This window comes from Corvus hawaiiensis, chromosome Z, assembly GCF_020740725.1.
Source record: "Corvus hawaiiensis isolate bCorHaw1 chromosome Z, bCorHaw1.pri.cur, whole genome shotgun sequence".
In the NCBI taxonomy this organism is placed as follows: Eukaryota; Metazoa; Chordata; class Aves; order Passeriformes; family Corvidae; genus Corvus; species Corvus hawaiiensis.
The window spans coordinates 59,122,034-59,138,669 of NC_063255.1; the positions used below are offsets into that span (position 1 = coordinate 59,122,034).

At 38.4% G+C, this 16,636-nt stretch overlaps 1 protein-coding gene across 3 annotated transcripts in view; it reads right to left on the reverse strand.

The window, feature by feature from the left end:
• Positions 1–16,636, reverse strand: part of FOCAD (focadhesin) — a 96,590-nt gene that overhangs the window by 65,889 nt on the left and 14,065 nt on the right. For all 3 annotated transcript variants that reach the window (XM_048291083.1, XM_048291082.1, XM_048291084.1), the window contains 5 exons: positions 10,448–10,549; positions 7,525–7,726; positions 5,127–5,333; positions 4,597–4,684; positions 3,734–3,936 (listed from right to left, as the gene is read on the reverse strand). In XM_048291083.1, coding sequence (XP_048147040.1) covers positions 3,734–3,936; positions 4,597–4,684; positions 5,127–5,333; positions 7,525–7,726; positions 10,448–10,549 — 802 coding nt within the window. The remainder of the gene's footprint in view (positions 1–3,733; positions 3,937–4,596; positions 4,685–5,126; positions 5,334–7,524; positions 7,727–10,447; positions 10,550–16,636) is intronic.

The following is a 16,636-nucleotide window of genomic DNA, read 5'->3' on the forward strand; positions in this document are numbered from 1 at the left end:
CTTCATTTTAATCACATTGTTTGACTCAATGTAAATTTATTTTGGCTAACGGAAGGTAGAATGCCCCTGTATTTTAGATTACTTTTTAAAAATTACATTAAAATTAGCTTATTACATTACTTACACATTACAACTACAGTACGTGAAAAATATAGCAACCTAAAGAGCTATCTATTCTGGCTGGCAAGATCACTTGGAGCCAAAAATCTTTTCTGGATACAGCTGTGATACTGCCATTTATTGAAAAAGGTATCTAAACTTAATCCAAGAACATAGAGTGAGCTAATAAGAGTTTCAGGATCCATAAGATGTACTGTTTAGTTGCCTGTCTGTGGACGATAACAGGCCTTTAAATCAAGATTAGGCTATGAAAGGATTTTTGTTGTTTGGGGTTTTCTTTGGGGAGGTGTTGTTTGTGGCAGGCTTTTTTGTGTTTGTGGTGGTGATGTTGTTGACATTTGTTTTGACTTATATATTTTTTTAAGTGCCTGGGAAAAACTGCAAAAATTGGTAGAGCCTGAAATATTATACTGGTATTTCCCATTCCACACTACATCCCCAAAAGGTTTTACTACATAATTGCACTCATTCCTTTCTCCCTTTATTTCATTTACATGAAAACAGGCTATGATCACAATTTTATTTTATTGCTGCACTCTAATCAAGCAAGTTATGTACAAAATTTCAGTTTATCAACACAAATATATATGTGCGTGCGTATACATACACACATATATACACATATATATACATACGTAAAATCCCTCAATGGCAAAGCCTATGTGAAGGCCTAGCCTCATCCTAACTTTCAAAATCATGGCACTGAAGGTAGAACAATTCCCTACTACTATCAACGCGCAAAAAAAAAAAAAGCCATTTAAAGACATATAAATTTTGAGTGCTGTAAAAAGCAAAATAAGAAGCATACCCTCAATGGAAAGGTGGTCAAATATCTACTGGGGACTACAAGATTCTTGCAAGGGCATGTAAGGTTGCACACATGAAGGTCAAGGCTCAGCTAGCTCTGGAACTGGGCAGAGACAGCAAGGAGAAGAAATGGCTGATCAGATACATACGCAGCTAAGCAGAAGCCCAGGGAAGACACAGACCCATCACTAGACAGGGCAGGGAAAAAGTTACTGATAATGTTGGCAAGACACAGGTTCTTAATACCTCCTTCCTCCTGATCAATGTTTTACTGAGGCTGGCAGCCTGTCACAAGTGGGGCTCCCTGGGCCCCATGTTGTAACATCTCCATGAATGATCTGGATGATGGGATCAAAAGCACCCTCCCCACATTTGCTGTGTCACTGAACTGGGTGTTGAGGTGGACACATTGCCAGGGAGAGCCACCTTTCAGAGACACGAACAGGCTGCAAGACTGGGTCACAAGAACTGTGTAAAGTTCAACCAGGAGAAGTGCAGAGCCCTGCACCTGGAATGACATCACCGAAGAGCCCAGCCAGGCTACGACATGAGCTGTGGAACAGCCTTGCCAAGAGGAGCCCGGGGTCCCAGTGGACAGCACACAGAAACCAGGCCAGCAGTGCACTGCCGCAGCTACCGAGGCAAAGTGCTGAGCTGCAGCCATGGGGGCACTGCTAACAGAGAGAGATGTGATCCTCCCACTTCACCAGCGCTTGTCAGACTGCACATGGAGTGGTGTGTCAAGCTCTGGCACCCACAATTCCAAAACAGATATGGACAGACTGAAGAGGGGTCAAAGGAGTCCCCCTGTAGAAGTGAAGGCTCAAGGAGGGTGTCATCATTTTCTAGTACTTGAAAGGCAGTTACTAAGAGGACAGAAGCTCTCTCTTCACAAAGAGCCACATGGAGAATACAAAGGGCAATGGATACAAGATACCTGGGAGAGGGTAAGGGATAACAAGATTACAAGAAAGACATTTTTGATAGTGAAAACAATCATTCAGTGGAACAACCCCTCCAGGGACATGGTGTAGTCCCCATCACGGGAGGTTTTCAACATGTGATTGGAGAGGACACTAGATAATCTCATCTAGGCCCCCTTTCCTATGAAAGGCTAGACCAGATGATCTTGCAGACAGGGCTATTCTGTGATTCTGTGAAAATACACCATAACTTAACCATGTTTGCTCTTATATACTCTTGCTCAAAGCTTGTTCACTGTGGACATAGCATTTGCTTTCTTTTTCCTACCTCTTTTCTTGCCCATTTCCAATGTGAAGGAAGTCTAAGGATAATTCAATCAAGACTTTATTCTCTTAGCATTGATCTGATCCTACAACACAAACTGACTGTAATCATGGGGCCATTAAGAAGAGTCTACATTTTTTAATCTTTTAGTTGAGAACCAGAGGTTATCAGCATACTTATTACAAACAATGATCAGGCAAAATTATTGTCTCCCCATTTGCATTGAGAACCATGAATTACCAAGATCCACCATGCTACTTACTATGAACTCTGCAGGATCAGTGAGACACAAGTGAAGAGACTGTTAGAGAATTCTCAGCAAAGACAACTGTTTTCAGTGTTAACATGGCCAACACAAAAACTTAGTCATCAAAAATTATTTAAGCCCTCAACATAAAAGTTTTCACATGCTTTTCTGAAGCAAAGAGAATACCAGAATTAGTACAATCAAGTTCCATTAGAGGAAGCCAGTGTAACACAATGCACTGCAATCTTGTACCGTAACACAGTAGCGTTGTAAGACATACAAATAGCTTCCAAAACTCAACAGAAAACAAAACATGTGGGCGAGTGACACAGAGCATTGAGGACTGACATGCTTCAAAGATGTTTCACTGAAACAAACCTCCAGTGGCATCTCTACAGGCTGGCACCCAGAAAGTCCCATTAGAAGGAAGTGAGCTGTAACCACTGTCATCCCACTGTCTATTCTTTCAGAGCAGACTAAGAAGTGTAAGCTTTAGTGAACTTAAAAGTAGTTATTTTTTATTAGGAGCACAAACGGGCTTGACTTTTCAGATGCGGAGAAATAGAAGATGAAGTAGGTGGGGGATTCCAGGTCAAGGAGACATGGCAGAACTCAGAACTGGCACTATATCTGTCTCCAGCTTGTCACATCACACCCTCTCTACACAAAACAGGGGTGTAAAGCAGAAAGGGACTTTAGCTACCGCAGTGCTAGACACATCTTGATCAAAGAGATTTGTTGTCACTTATTCTTGGAACAGTGGGGATAAATGGATAGATGGCAGAGAAGTGGGACATAAGGAAATAACTAAAACCCAAAAAACCCTAACAGAACATATAAAAAGATTCAGGTTACTGAGCCAAAATTTGCTAACTAACACTAACTTAGGTGCTCTGTAACTCTTTTCAGTCAAGGGAGAAAGAATGGTAGTTAACAGTCACATACAGCAGTAAAGAAAAAGACATGAGGAGAATAAGCAAGTCTGAAAGAAACAGAGTAAATATATATAACCTTGATTTCTACTAAGTCTTGCTAGTTACTTAACAATGGAAGTGAATTCTTCAATCTATACAGTCTCTTAAAGTAAAAAAATCTCATTTGCTAAATAAAACAATATCCAGCCAACAAACTTTTATTTTACCAGTAGTCTAGTTTTATGGACTATATTTTCAAGTGTTCCCATGGAGGTTATGGCACGAAGAAGTTCACACATGCAGAGTCCTTCCCAAGCAGATAGGCTTAATGCAGAAAAATTTTTAAATGCCTCCCCTACCTGCACCTGATAAAAGGAAAGAAACTTTATCACCTTACCGATTCCTGTTTATCCTTCACACCTTCCTCCTTTAATATTCCCAAAAGATTTACAGCCAGTTGCTGCCTGGTAGTTCCAGAAACATCCCCTGACAGGCAGTCTCCAACTGTTGTAGAAGATAAGATCTGTAGCACAGGCATCACCAAAATAAGGGCTGTGGTTGAGATGTCCTGGGTTTCTGAACATGAGAGGAGCTTGTAGGCTATTTAAGACAAATTGAGGAAAAACAAAGGTCAAGAAGGAAAGAAAAAAATGAACATTGGTACCTTTAGGCATGACACAGATATTTCTAGGAAATACTTCAACTCAGCAAAGTAAAGGTTCCCAGATTTACTGTATGTGTATATACAAGCCAAAAGATTTTTGTGATTTTTCGTTTAGAGAGTCACACATTTCTGTGTCCATAGCAAAGTACCTGATGGCAGCAAAAAATACAAAAATGGAATGTAGCGCAGACCTTTGTTTTTACTGGAATAACTACACTAACCACAACTGCTAAGTCAAAAGCATGGCTAAACATTGCCATGATTGTCATGCCTGCTCTCAGTACCTGTAATAGCAAACCATTCAGGATGCATGCACATCAGTTAAGAATATTCTGTTGGCTCAAAAATGAAACCAATAAGCTCCAAGATAGCAGGGAGCTTAAAATACAGAAACATCAATGGGAAAAGTCAGAGTAGCAGGAAAATTTGTATTTAGTGCCGTTTTATTTTAATTCAGGAAAAATTCTGCATGTAAAGAAACCCCATTTCACTACCCAATCCAATTCCAGGGGAATGCAGTGCTTATTTCAAAAATATGAAGAAACAAAGACACAGTTTTAGGAGTGGGGATTCCTCTTTCACAAGAAGAGCTTTACCTAGACTCAAGACAGACTTTTGCTGACTTTCTGGAGTTTGCAGCAGTAGAAGAGCTAGCCCAATTATATACTGGTCCACTGGAAATACCTACAAGGAAAAAAGAAAAAGGTTCCAAGTCTCCTTTGTTTCTCAGTGACATTAAACAGAACAAATAGGAAACTACCAAAACTTTGAAAGATTATCTTTATGAACCATAGTGACTGCACATGCAGTGACAGAGCAATGAAGAATATAACTGTGTGAAAATAGTATTTTAACTAAGTAACTAGAACATTTTAATTTGTTACTTTGTTCAAACTGCTGTAACTCACTTTAAACAAATTTCCATACTAAGAGATTTACACATATATACAGACCCAGTTAAGTTTTTACCTTCTGAAGGTATTCAACAAAGAAAAAAAATTAGAAACTTTTGACACCAACACTGGTGACCTGCAGATGAATGTCATGTAAAAGTGTCTCTACTGTCTTAAACATGACATTCTTTAAATTTAATAAACTATTCTGTGTTTTTACCATATACTCTTACCTCTTTTAAGAGCTCGAAGTTGTCCTCTAATAGGGAGATCAAAGATGAGCATTCTCCTGTTACATTTAAACATACTTCACAGAAGCATAACAGTTGCAGACTAAGCTGGGATAACTGATCTTTCCAAAACAAAGGATAGCGTAGTAGGCTGAGGAACAGCTCTTGCAGGAAAAACAAGGCTTCTGTAACTTGCAGTAAGTCCTTAAGCTGCAGAGAGGTAGTCAAAAAAAAAAAAAGCCAAAACATATGATGATTTAGTTGCCCTTCCCTATCTACATAGAATTTAGTATTAGCTGTGCTATATTTCTATTGCAAATAGTACTAAATCTTTGAAGAAACATATTTATAAACTAACACCAGGAATCCCTTATCCAACTTCTCTGAAAAAAAACAACTTATGAACTGCTTTTTGATATTTTGAAGTAAAATGAGAAACACGTGAAAGAATTAAAATGTTTCTTGGTAGCTGATGAGAAAAATCCTTTTTTACCCAAAAGCAATAGCAATTAATTCAGCTCTTGGGGTTCCTTATAACAACATAAAAAAGTGTGTGGGGATTTCATCAAGCAGGTAAATATTCTTATGACAGACGCATCTGGCTCTACAATATTTCCTTTGTAACGTAACTAAGATTTTAACATACGTCTCAAAAGAGAAAGGCAGTGGTGTAACTCAATTCTAGAACACCATGGAATCTAACTACCACAAAAACTAGATGCTGAAGTGTGATACCCAAAAGCAGTATCTCCATACCTGAAAGCCAGCTAAAAAGGTTTCAAGAAGCAGGTCATCTCAAAGTCCCCATGTGCTGGATGACAGTATTTCTGTTCTTGAAAACTCTACTTCCAGACAAATGCACTGTTCCAATCCAAACTCTGGAGCCAGCATTAAGCACAACAGCCTGATTTTTATTCCCTTTTTGTTCTATAAATAATCTGCTCTAATCAGAAATCTCATGTCACTGAATTATTAGCAGAAAAGTCTACAGGTGAGGAGCTGTACTTTTGACAGCTTGCTTGACACTGTCAGACAAAATGACTGGGAAACATTTTGGCATTTATATTACAGAGTGGATTAAATTAAGCTATGCTAAAATGAGGTTCAGAGAAAGAAGACGAGGGAATTGATGGACTATACAACAGTCCATCAAACAGGCTTCTTGAAGGAAGTACCTTCCATTGTGAAAGCTGTATCTCAGGTGAGACAAAAATGTCCAAGTATTAATATGAGTTTGAAAATATGCAACTGATTTCTTGCTTAAAAAAAAGAAGTGCCAACATGTATGAAGGAAAAAAAGGTTCATAACTAATTTCATACGTTTTATTCAGCACCTTTCTTATGGCTAAATGTTATCAGGTCTGAAGCTTGGTCATACATTCAAGACACAATGTTATACTGAAGTTCAGATAAAATCGAGAAAATATCAGACAACTCTCTGTAACTAGAAAAGGTCAGCATGTACCCATCATTACGAAGAATAGACCTGAACCAAGATAAACGTGTATAACACAAGTTATATTTTTTCCAAAAGATTGTGAGAAGTAGCTATGAGTAGAAAGAATACTTTTCTAGTAAAATGTCATAGGATAAAGACACTACCAAATATCCTTATAACAAGCCTACTTTGCTTTTCATTATTCATATTAATGAACCCTCTCTCCATAGCAATAAGGGCAAAGCACCTCATGTTTGGCTGAACACGTCTGAAACTGAAGATGTTGTCCTAATATCAAAAGAAGAAGGAAATGGTAGATAGGTACAAAAAAAGCTTAACTGGTATCACAGTGATGGACAAGAAAAAGCAGAGCTTTTAATTTTAACCAACATCACAGGCCCCTAACCAAAAGGGGACAGAAAGATTAAACCCCTAGCTCCTATTATGTATCACTGTGCAACTTAAAAAAAATTCAAAACCTTCAGCATATTCCAGAAGGACTAAATTTCATCTTCAGATCCACTAATCTCTCTGTTACAAAGAGTGAGAAAGGAATACCTAGAAATACTTAAATAATTCTTCTCATATAGTTTGTTTCATTTTAATATTATCCATTTTAAGTTAAAATTGTATGGTTTTGACAAATATCTTGCCATTTAACAGAATTTTCTCATTAATGTCTTTCTAAGTTTACCGTATGTTTACCGAAGCAACTAGATGCAAGTAATGACAGTAAATATGTTTCAATTTCCATCTTAACAGGTATATCAGATTTGAACAACTAAAGTTTTATCTTCTACCAGAAAGAGACAGTTTATTAGATTTACGTACTATCAACAAACCTGATCTACAGAAAATGGAAGAGAATGCTATATTTGCACACTTGAAAGACAATAATAATAATACTATCACCATTTTGATAAACATCTATTTGTAAAAGATAGGGTCAGGCAACAACTGTACCTGCAGGTGTGGAACCAAATCACATAGAAGTCGAAGAATCTCACATTCCAACGCGGAGAGTTCTTTGTGCTTTGGCCCATGAGGCTGAAGTAAGATCTTAAGTAAACCCATTCGCAGTTCAGCATATTCCCGTAACTGGTATGGTTCACAATACAGGTATCTTAGAAATGAAGCCATTATGGCAACACATGAACTCTCTGACCTGCAGTTCAAGAAGTAAGTTTGCCGTGAGTGCTTTCTACTCAAAGTGTAACAAGGAAATCCAGGTAATGTGACATTACCTGCAAAAGTTCACAAGACCCAATTAACAGAAAGGTGTTGAGAAGGGCATTACTAAATACTCGAACAAAGTACTGTCATGAGGCCCAATACAGTAACCATACTTCAAAGTGCAATTTTGAAAAGATTCAATATGGACCTGCAGGTTATAACACTCCTAATTTTACTCTTATCCCCTCATCAATTCAAGAAAGTGACTTTCCTTGCTGAATGTCATGATAGACTGATGTCCCATTCTGAAGAATATTTGGACAAGACTACTCAGAAATATCTTTTTAAAACACATAAAACATATTTCAATAAAAAGGAGTCATCCTTTACTTACCAGTTTTTGCAGAATGGTCTTAAAACAATTACACGATACAGGAACTGTTTTAACCAACGTGGCTTCCCAGTAAAATATTATCACAAAACAAATCTTTTGGCTTGATCATGTCAGGAGTACAAGCTGTCCTTTACATTATTAAAACAACCAAATAAAGCTGATGGTCAATATAGTAACAAATACAGAATCACAGAACTGTTCAGGCTCAAGTCCAACCATCACTGCCATGCCCACTGCTAAACCATGTCCCCAAGTGCCACATCTACAGGTCTTCTGAATACTTCCAGGAATGGTGACTCCACCACTTCCCTGAGCAGACTGTTGCAATGGTTGACAAGCCCATTACAAAATTTTTCCTAACAGCCAATCTAAACCTCCCTTGATGCAACTTGAGCCTACTTACTCTCATCCTGTCACTTGTTATTTGGGAGAACAGAACCCCCCACCTGGCTACAACCTCCTTTCATGAAGAAGAGCATAAAGTCACTCCTCAGTCTCCTTTTCTCTGGGCTAAACACTCCCAGCTCCTCAGCTGCTCCTCATCAGACTTGTGCTCCAGACCCTTCACCAGGTCCACTGCCCTTCCCTGGACTTGCTCCAGCACCTCAATGTCCTTCTTGTTATAAGCGGCCCAGAACTGGACACAGGGCTTGAGGTGCAGCCTCACCAGTGCCAAGTACATGGGCACTTCCCTAGTCCTGTTCCTGCAGGCCACACTATCTCTGACCCAAGCCAGGATGCCATTGGCCTTCTCGGCCACAAGGGCACATGCTGGCTCATGTTCAGCTGTCAATCAGCACCCTCAGGTCTTTTTTCTCTGTGCAGTTTTCCAGCCACTCTTCTCTCAGTCTGTAGCACTCCATGGAATTGTTGTGACTGAAGTGCAGCACCCAGCATTAGGGGTTGAACCTTGTTGAACCTCATACCACTGGCCTCAGACCATAGATCCAGCCTGCCCATATCCCTCTGCAGAGCCTTCCTACCGTCCAGCACATCAACAGGGAATCAAAACTCAATTTTAAACAAGACTCAGTCTTGATACAAAACTGTAGAAAGAATTTAGTAATAGGTCTATATCAACATACGTGGAGCTTTTCTACATCACACTTAGGGACACTGTTTAGTGGTGGACTTGATAGCATTAGGTTAATGGCTGGACTCAGTGCTCTGAAGGGCATTTCCAAACCTAAATTACTCGATAATTCTTTATTGTCAGTCTAGCACTTTACCCACAGAAACCTTGAACAAAGAGCACCAAGAAGAGTGTCGCATATTTTCCTTTTCAGCAAGAAAAACTCCTGTTTTAATTCAAAAGAAGCCATCAGCAGAAAATCCACCGTTCACTCCATTTATACATCTGAGGGGACTCTATGTGAGTCCCAGATTTGGCAGCAGAGTGAAAGAGCAAACAGCATTTGAAAAATACTCTGATCAATTAAACTGAGCAAAACACACTTTAGCTTGAAAGTCTTACTCTTGATCATGTAGTCTAAGCCCACCAGATATTTAAGAGATGAATAAACTTATTTCTTTACAAACAGAAAACAGAGAAGCCAATTTCTCTGCACTATTTCTCTGTTATTAGTCTTTCCGAAAACAGGAGAAAAGGCATACTTTTATCTGAAAAGCATACATATAGGTGTAAAATCATTGAAAGCAGTTCTCTTTGAGAAGGCCAGATTTCTTATCTTACACTGAAGCGTTCTTCGACAAGTTTCTTAGTGGTTAGCATGAAGAAAGGCTGAGATTGTTGGCAGTTGGGTATTTGTTATTATCTGATTTTAATGATGCTTTATAATAAGGCTGTACCACTGATTTTTTTTCTATTTTTTTAAATCAGAAAGCATGCATTGTTTTTCAAGACCTCATCTTTTCCATGAGATTTAATCATCCCTCCTTTTCCTTCATCATCCCATCATTTTGTATACATGAGTTATAGCTGCATTGTATTCATTTTTTTTGACTAAGCAGTCAGAATTTTGACAAAGCTAATAAGCCAAATAGCTTATTTTAAAAAAAAATTCAAATGTACTATCAGTCTTGCACCAGTTATTCTATATCCATACAAAATTTATCTACATAGTGAATTAAAAGCTATAAAATTGATTTTTGATGGATTATACCAGTATTTAATGAAGAATTTTTTATATTATTATTTTAAAACTTGAAATAGTGTAATTAAGTTTTATCTTTCACAGTATCTTTCACAAAAGACAGAATTCTTACTGCTTGTTGCAGCTTCCTTCAACAAAACGGTTACAATGATACAATTCAGTTGTCAACATTTGCTAGGCTATTTTTAATTTTTCATTCATGTACCTCTCTGGACACTGATGGAAAAATACTGTTATCTGCTGTAGTAGAACTGGCCAGCAATCAGGTCTGTTCTCAAGGACAGTGATTAATGGATGAGGAGTGTTCCTGAAAGACAAAGAAATTACATTTATATCCATAACACAGAAAGGAAGTATGCAAAAAAACTATCTGCAAAATAAGCACAGCTGTAGAAGTAGGCAATTTAACCTCCTCCTTTTACCAACTCCTTTTACTAGCTTTGCTAAGATGGCTCACTATCTAAAGAGGGTATTTTCTCAGAACTTCTGAAACAAGATTAAAACAAAATCTCTCTATTTGAAAAGGCTTGGTCTCACTCTTTTTTGTTTAACTTACCTGAATTTCTACGGTTCACTCTTCAAAAGTGTCATTTGAGTCACTGGCTGTATCAGTGAGCTCCAAATAATACCCACTAAAAAATCTGAACTGTTTGTCACACAGTATCAGTCCAGTTTTCGAAGCCCAGATCCAAGTCTTCAGCACCTGAGACTGATTGAGGTGACCATCATCCTACTACTTAATACTTTAAACCTGCTCCCAACAATTTTTTTCTCCTTTTTTTTTTTTTTATTTTGTCATGTAGTAAAAGAAACAGAAAAGGAAAAAGTTTGGTCATACCACCAAGCTGGAGACTTCCACTTTACTCTTTGTCAGCCCCCTGACATTATAAAGGTCACTGAGGCCTAGTAGTCACCTGTTTTCAGATTAATCTATTGCCAACACCTTCTGCATCTCCAAAGTCAGTGACTGAAGGCCATCTACACCACCTAGAAGTGTGATGCTTGCATTAAACAATGACTACCCTGTCAGAGACTGGAAATAGTTCATGCCTCAAACATTGATATAAAGTTTTGCTCATTATAAAGAAGCTACAACCAAAGAAGCTTCCCTGAAGAGTGAGACTTTGAACTGAAAGTCAAACTGCTGCTTAGATAAAGGGAAGCCCATTGTTCAATCATCCCGGGCTGAGTTTGGGGTGGGGGGAGAGCGCAGCTCACAGAAGCCAGGTTTACACAGACTGTCCCCCAACCAAGGGGGGAGGAGGAGGTTTTGGGTGCATGGTGCAACCTCTGGTGAGAGGCACTAAACACCCATCCTCCAACTACACAAACCGGCCCAGCTGTGGAACCCCCAACCCCACAGGGCACATCCACGGGACATTCCCGTGAGAGGCTTGGCCCCACAGAACTGCACGTGATGCAACAGACCCAGAGTCTGCTGTGAGAGACTGACCCCCACCCCAGGGGGACATGGCCGGACATTGCTACCTGGCTCGAGGGTATATAAACCCATTGGATTCTAAGCTTTTTGGGGGGACCTTCACCACCAAGAAGGCCAGCTGGAGAGGATCCAATGGAGCATCGCTGGGATCCACGGAATGGTGATATTTTACTTATTCTGTCCCTGTCACTCTCTTTCTGCTCCCCGCCCCCCCCATCTATTTTCTACTTCTTTCTTTCTTCCTTTCTCTCTCTCTCTCTCTCATATTTACCATCAAATAAAACCCTCACTATTGACTGGCATATGGTCTCATTTGCACCTTAATTCCGGCAGAGGCATTTCTAAGAACCTTAATAATTGGATTGTAACATACCCTTGTACAGTAGCAGATGGAAGAAAACCTGGGAAGGAGGGAAACCTTAAGTACATAACTTTTTCTGTCAGAAACAAAACCAAAGTCATTTAACTAGTGTAACTTACTGCCCAGAGCTCTGGATGCCCCATCCCTGAAAGTCAAGGACAGGATGGATGGGCCTTTGAGCAACATGGTCTAGTGGAAGGTGTCTCTGTCTGGTGACTGGGGGGCTGCAACTAGGTGATCTTTAGGGACCCTTCCAACCCAAACCATTCTATGCTATAAGTGGAATAGCAAACAGAGAAAGGCAGCATAAATCTGCTGCAAACCACCACCTTCAGTTTGGTTAACTATCTTTCCAGTTCACAGGTCCAACAAATCTGTTCTACACACCAGAGAGACCTTCAGGGAGTTTTACCTATTCAGCAGTAGATGATTTGAGAGCCACCCATTGAAGTGGTTTATCTCAAGACACACTGCCTCAGTTTCAGAGACTGCATGAGTGACACAGTCAGATACAACTTTTAGGAAGGACTTACAATGGTATTTCATTTACTATTGTTGTTTTAAAAACTTCTGAGGAGGAAAAAGCCAGAATTTCCAACAGTCTTTTTATTAGAGAAGACAACATTCACTGAGACACACTCACATCCAATAACACTATAATACAACATGGGCTTCATCTTAAGCAATGCTGAACCAACCCAGCTCCAGATGAAGTGAATGAGATCTGCAAGAACCCCCAGAAGAATAAAAATCTAATTTTTCCCATTACATGGCAAATTTGAAATGCGTTATGTGATGGTACATTAAGGCTTCCCTTGACTGAGCTAAAGAGGTAATAATTACCTGCTATAAGCAGGAATGTTTAGAGTTATGTTATGCCTAGCAAGACACTATTTATGAAAAAACATAATCTAGCAGACATATCCTTACACTAAAAGAGGTGCTCCTCATTATGGTTTTTTTACATTCTCAAGGTCAATATTTTTTAAATCCTGGGCAACTCACTAGTTTTGAGGATAATCAAAGAGTTACACAGCCATCAGCTAAATGAAAGGCCCACCAAACTATGAAAGCTGGTTGCAGAGTATTTGCATACCTAATGACTCTCATTTCTTTGCTATGTGGTTACAACAGAGCTAAAAACACAGGATTTAATTTTTTTTTAGACTGGTTCCTCCTCTGCTCATCAAATAATTTTTCTTCTGAAGACATGTTTTTGTTTTCAGGCAAATAAATAATTTGAAGACAAAAGTTCTTTCAGAAAGCTGACTGATGCGATGGACTATGTGAAACATGCTCACAAAACAGATGCCATCTACTAAGAACACAAACTATGCATACTACAGGTCTGGCCCTCATATTTGGGGCTAGAAGCCTGTCACATCTCACATTCATTTCTCAAATATTTGTCAACTTACATACATGTTCTTCATATGTCCACCTACCTAGATTTTGTAAATATTTTACTAAAGTTAGAGTCTTTTACAATCTGTAAAGACCAGAAAAGTTAGGTTTATTGCTTCATTGCAGCTTTCCAAAGATGATAGCATGCAAGAGGCAAAAAAACTTCTTGCTTGTCTCTGAATCTAGTCTCTGAATCCGGCAAGATTATAGACCAGATCCTTATCCAGCAGAAAGCTAGAAATACTGTCCAAATGCAATGCCAGAACATTGAAAGTACATAGTCCTTGTAAAGACATACAGGGTAATAGCAGCTTCTTATTTCAATAACTTTGTTATATTTTAAAAATTAATTACCTTTCCTAATCAAGAGAATATGCCTCCAGTCATCACTTAAATGCTTACAATGACACTGAAGCCAGGGGAACCTTCCTAAAGTCAGCATCCGACACATCAAGTCTAAAATTAAAATGGCTTATTACCTAGAAAAAAAAGCAAACCTTTTATGACAGATCTTGTGTGTTCTGAAACTAGTAAAACTGCACTGAACTGGATAGTGAAAGAAGTCACCTAAGCTCCACAGTGAACAGTGACTAATAATGAAACATCAAAAAGTGCAAACCAAAAAAGTTCCATTTGACAATGCTATTAGCAGTAAGTAAGGTGTATAGATGCAATTTATTGCCAACACCATCTTAAGAACTTAAGAACTGCCAGAACAGCAATGTAAAACACACATCTTTAAATGACATTACAGTGCCACAATCCTAAATTATTGTTAGTGGGTTCAGGATAAAGCAAAACACCCAAGCAAACATAGTGTTTACTCACTCATAATATGGAAATGTCCAGAGAAACAAAGATAAATCTTTGTGAGGGGTAACAATAAAACATACATTATTTTTAACTTTTAGGTCATCTGAACCTTTTTGTTACATCTCTGAACAGAACTGAACTCCAATCTGATTTAAGGACAAATTTAGTGACAGACTTTTTTTCTGTATGAGGAAACAAGGTCTGCAGTCAACAGACTTTTCTGCGTATGCAGATGTGACCCTGGTCCTTTCAGAAAGCTGGTCCTTTCAGGAACAGCACTTTACTCCAACAAATATGCATTTATTAAGCATTTTTCTACCTGCTCTGAATCTTGAATTCAGAAAACTGGCAGCTCTCCAGACCTTTAAAACAGTAAAACCATGCATCATTAAGAATATCATAAAATACTAGTTCATGAAAGAAAGGCTAATAGCTTTCAGAAAAAAATTACATCAAATTTTCTGTACACTCATATCATAAACCACCTGCACTGAGAATGCTAACAGGAGCCCTTCCTGGGTCAAGATAAAGGCACTTTACTAAAGAAAAGAAAAGCCTAGAAAAGAAAGCAAAGGAAAATAAAAAAATATACTCTTTACTTTCTATCAGCAGGCAACGTGCAGCCACTTCCTGTGCTGTAGGGTGTCAGTATGTGTAGCAGTTGCTTTGGAAGACATACGCCTTAATAATGAATCCACTCCCAGCTCCTTCCTCTTTGCTTTTATTCCTGAGCACAGCAACATGTGGTATGAACTATCCCTTTTGGGATAGATTTGGTATGCTATCCTGGCTATGTCCCCTCCCAAAGTCTTGACTACCCCAACCTTCCTGGCCTTTTGAGGGATGGCAATGGGCTGGAAGGATAGCACTGCTCAGCAGCAGCCAAAACACTGGTGTGTTATCAACACTGTTCTCGTTGCAGATGGCTGCAATGGAGAAAGCTAACTCCATCCCAGACAAACACTATATAATAAAATGCACTATATAATAAATCTGCAAGACATTAATTTTCTTCCATTTCTTTTCAGGAACTGATCATGACATTACATCATCACAAGAAGTATTATGAAACTAATTCTATTGTCCAGAATTAACACTGGCCTAAACCACATTTATTTATTACCCTGTAATACTGGTGACAATAGCAAACCACTTGAGAATGTACTGTTGCATTTTGATTCTTCATTGATGATTTCCATATGGAATACTTTTGCACAGTTGACAGCATAATATATGAGCACTGTAATGGGAGATTACTGTTGGTGAGCTACTGTATACATTCTTCTATTCCTTACAAAAAATCAGGTTTTAATGGCACTTGATGGCACAATGACAAAAATTGTTACATAACAATGAATAGATAGGTTGCTCTGTACACTAAAAAACAGAAGTCACATTTCAAAACCCCAGGGCTCTGACCGTATGTCAAACAATCATTTCTCTTCATTACAGTTAACTGTAACCAAAAGGGAAAACAAAAACCATATTGGCTAAATAAAAGTCTGCTTCTTACTTTCAGTTCTCTATTACTTTACTTTATACCATTCTGAATTACCAAATTTCACCTTCACTGTATGTTACCAGCAATTTCTCTTTTAATGAGTGGGAAAAACATGTAATAACCTTTCTGCGTCTGATTGGGCAGAGGCTGTTTCTTTATTCCAGCCACATCCCACCACCCTCTTTTTCACACGAAGCCAGAATTAAGTTCCTTTAACTTAGCTTCTTCTACCAGAAGCTTTTAAAAAAGCGTTCAAAAGAGTTCCATCTTCATTACCCGCATTTTAATTTAAAACTACTCTATACGAGTAGGGATTTTGTAAAGAGATCTGATATAGCCACAAAAACAAATGCATGCAGAATTTCAGGAATGCAAACACATCCAGCACTCCGAAGTCTGTTTCACTTTTCTTCACTATTTCATTTTGTTTAATTAAAGACATGATTCCTGTCTCTCAAATAATACATTTTATATCCTTAAGCCATTATAGCTACAGCCTCCTACAACAATACCACTTAACTGCATAAAAAGTAACTTGAAAAGCATTCATGACATCTACCAAGCTGGGACATTCTCCAGAAAAGATACAATAGAGGCTTGTAATGTCAGTACTGACTCATGGTTTCTCAAGAGACGGATGAAGTCTCTAGGATGTCCCCTTCAAAAGTCTGGTATTGCACGAACAAGAAGTTTTAGATAAGTAGCTGTATATTCATCTTTAAGTATTTTATTTTTATACGTCAATCAACTTAACAGCAAAGACATTCAGGAACATGACTTTTAGAATAAGAATAAAGCAGGAAAAACAAGGGAGAGGGAAGTGATTCGTAGCCTTAAAATAAAATACTTATTAGAAGAAATATTAGAAATCATT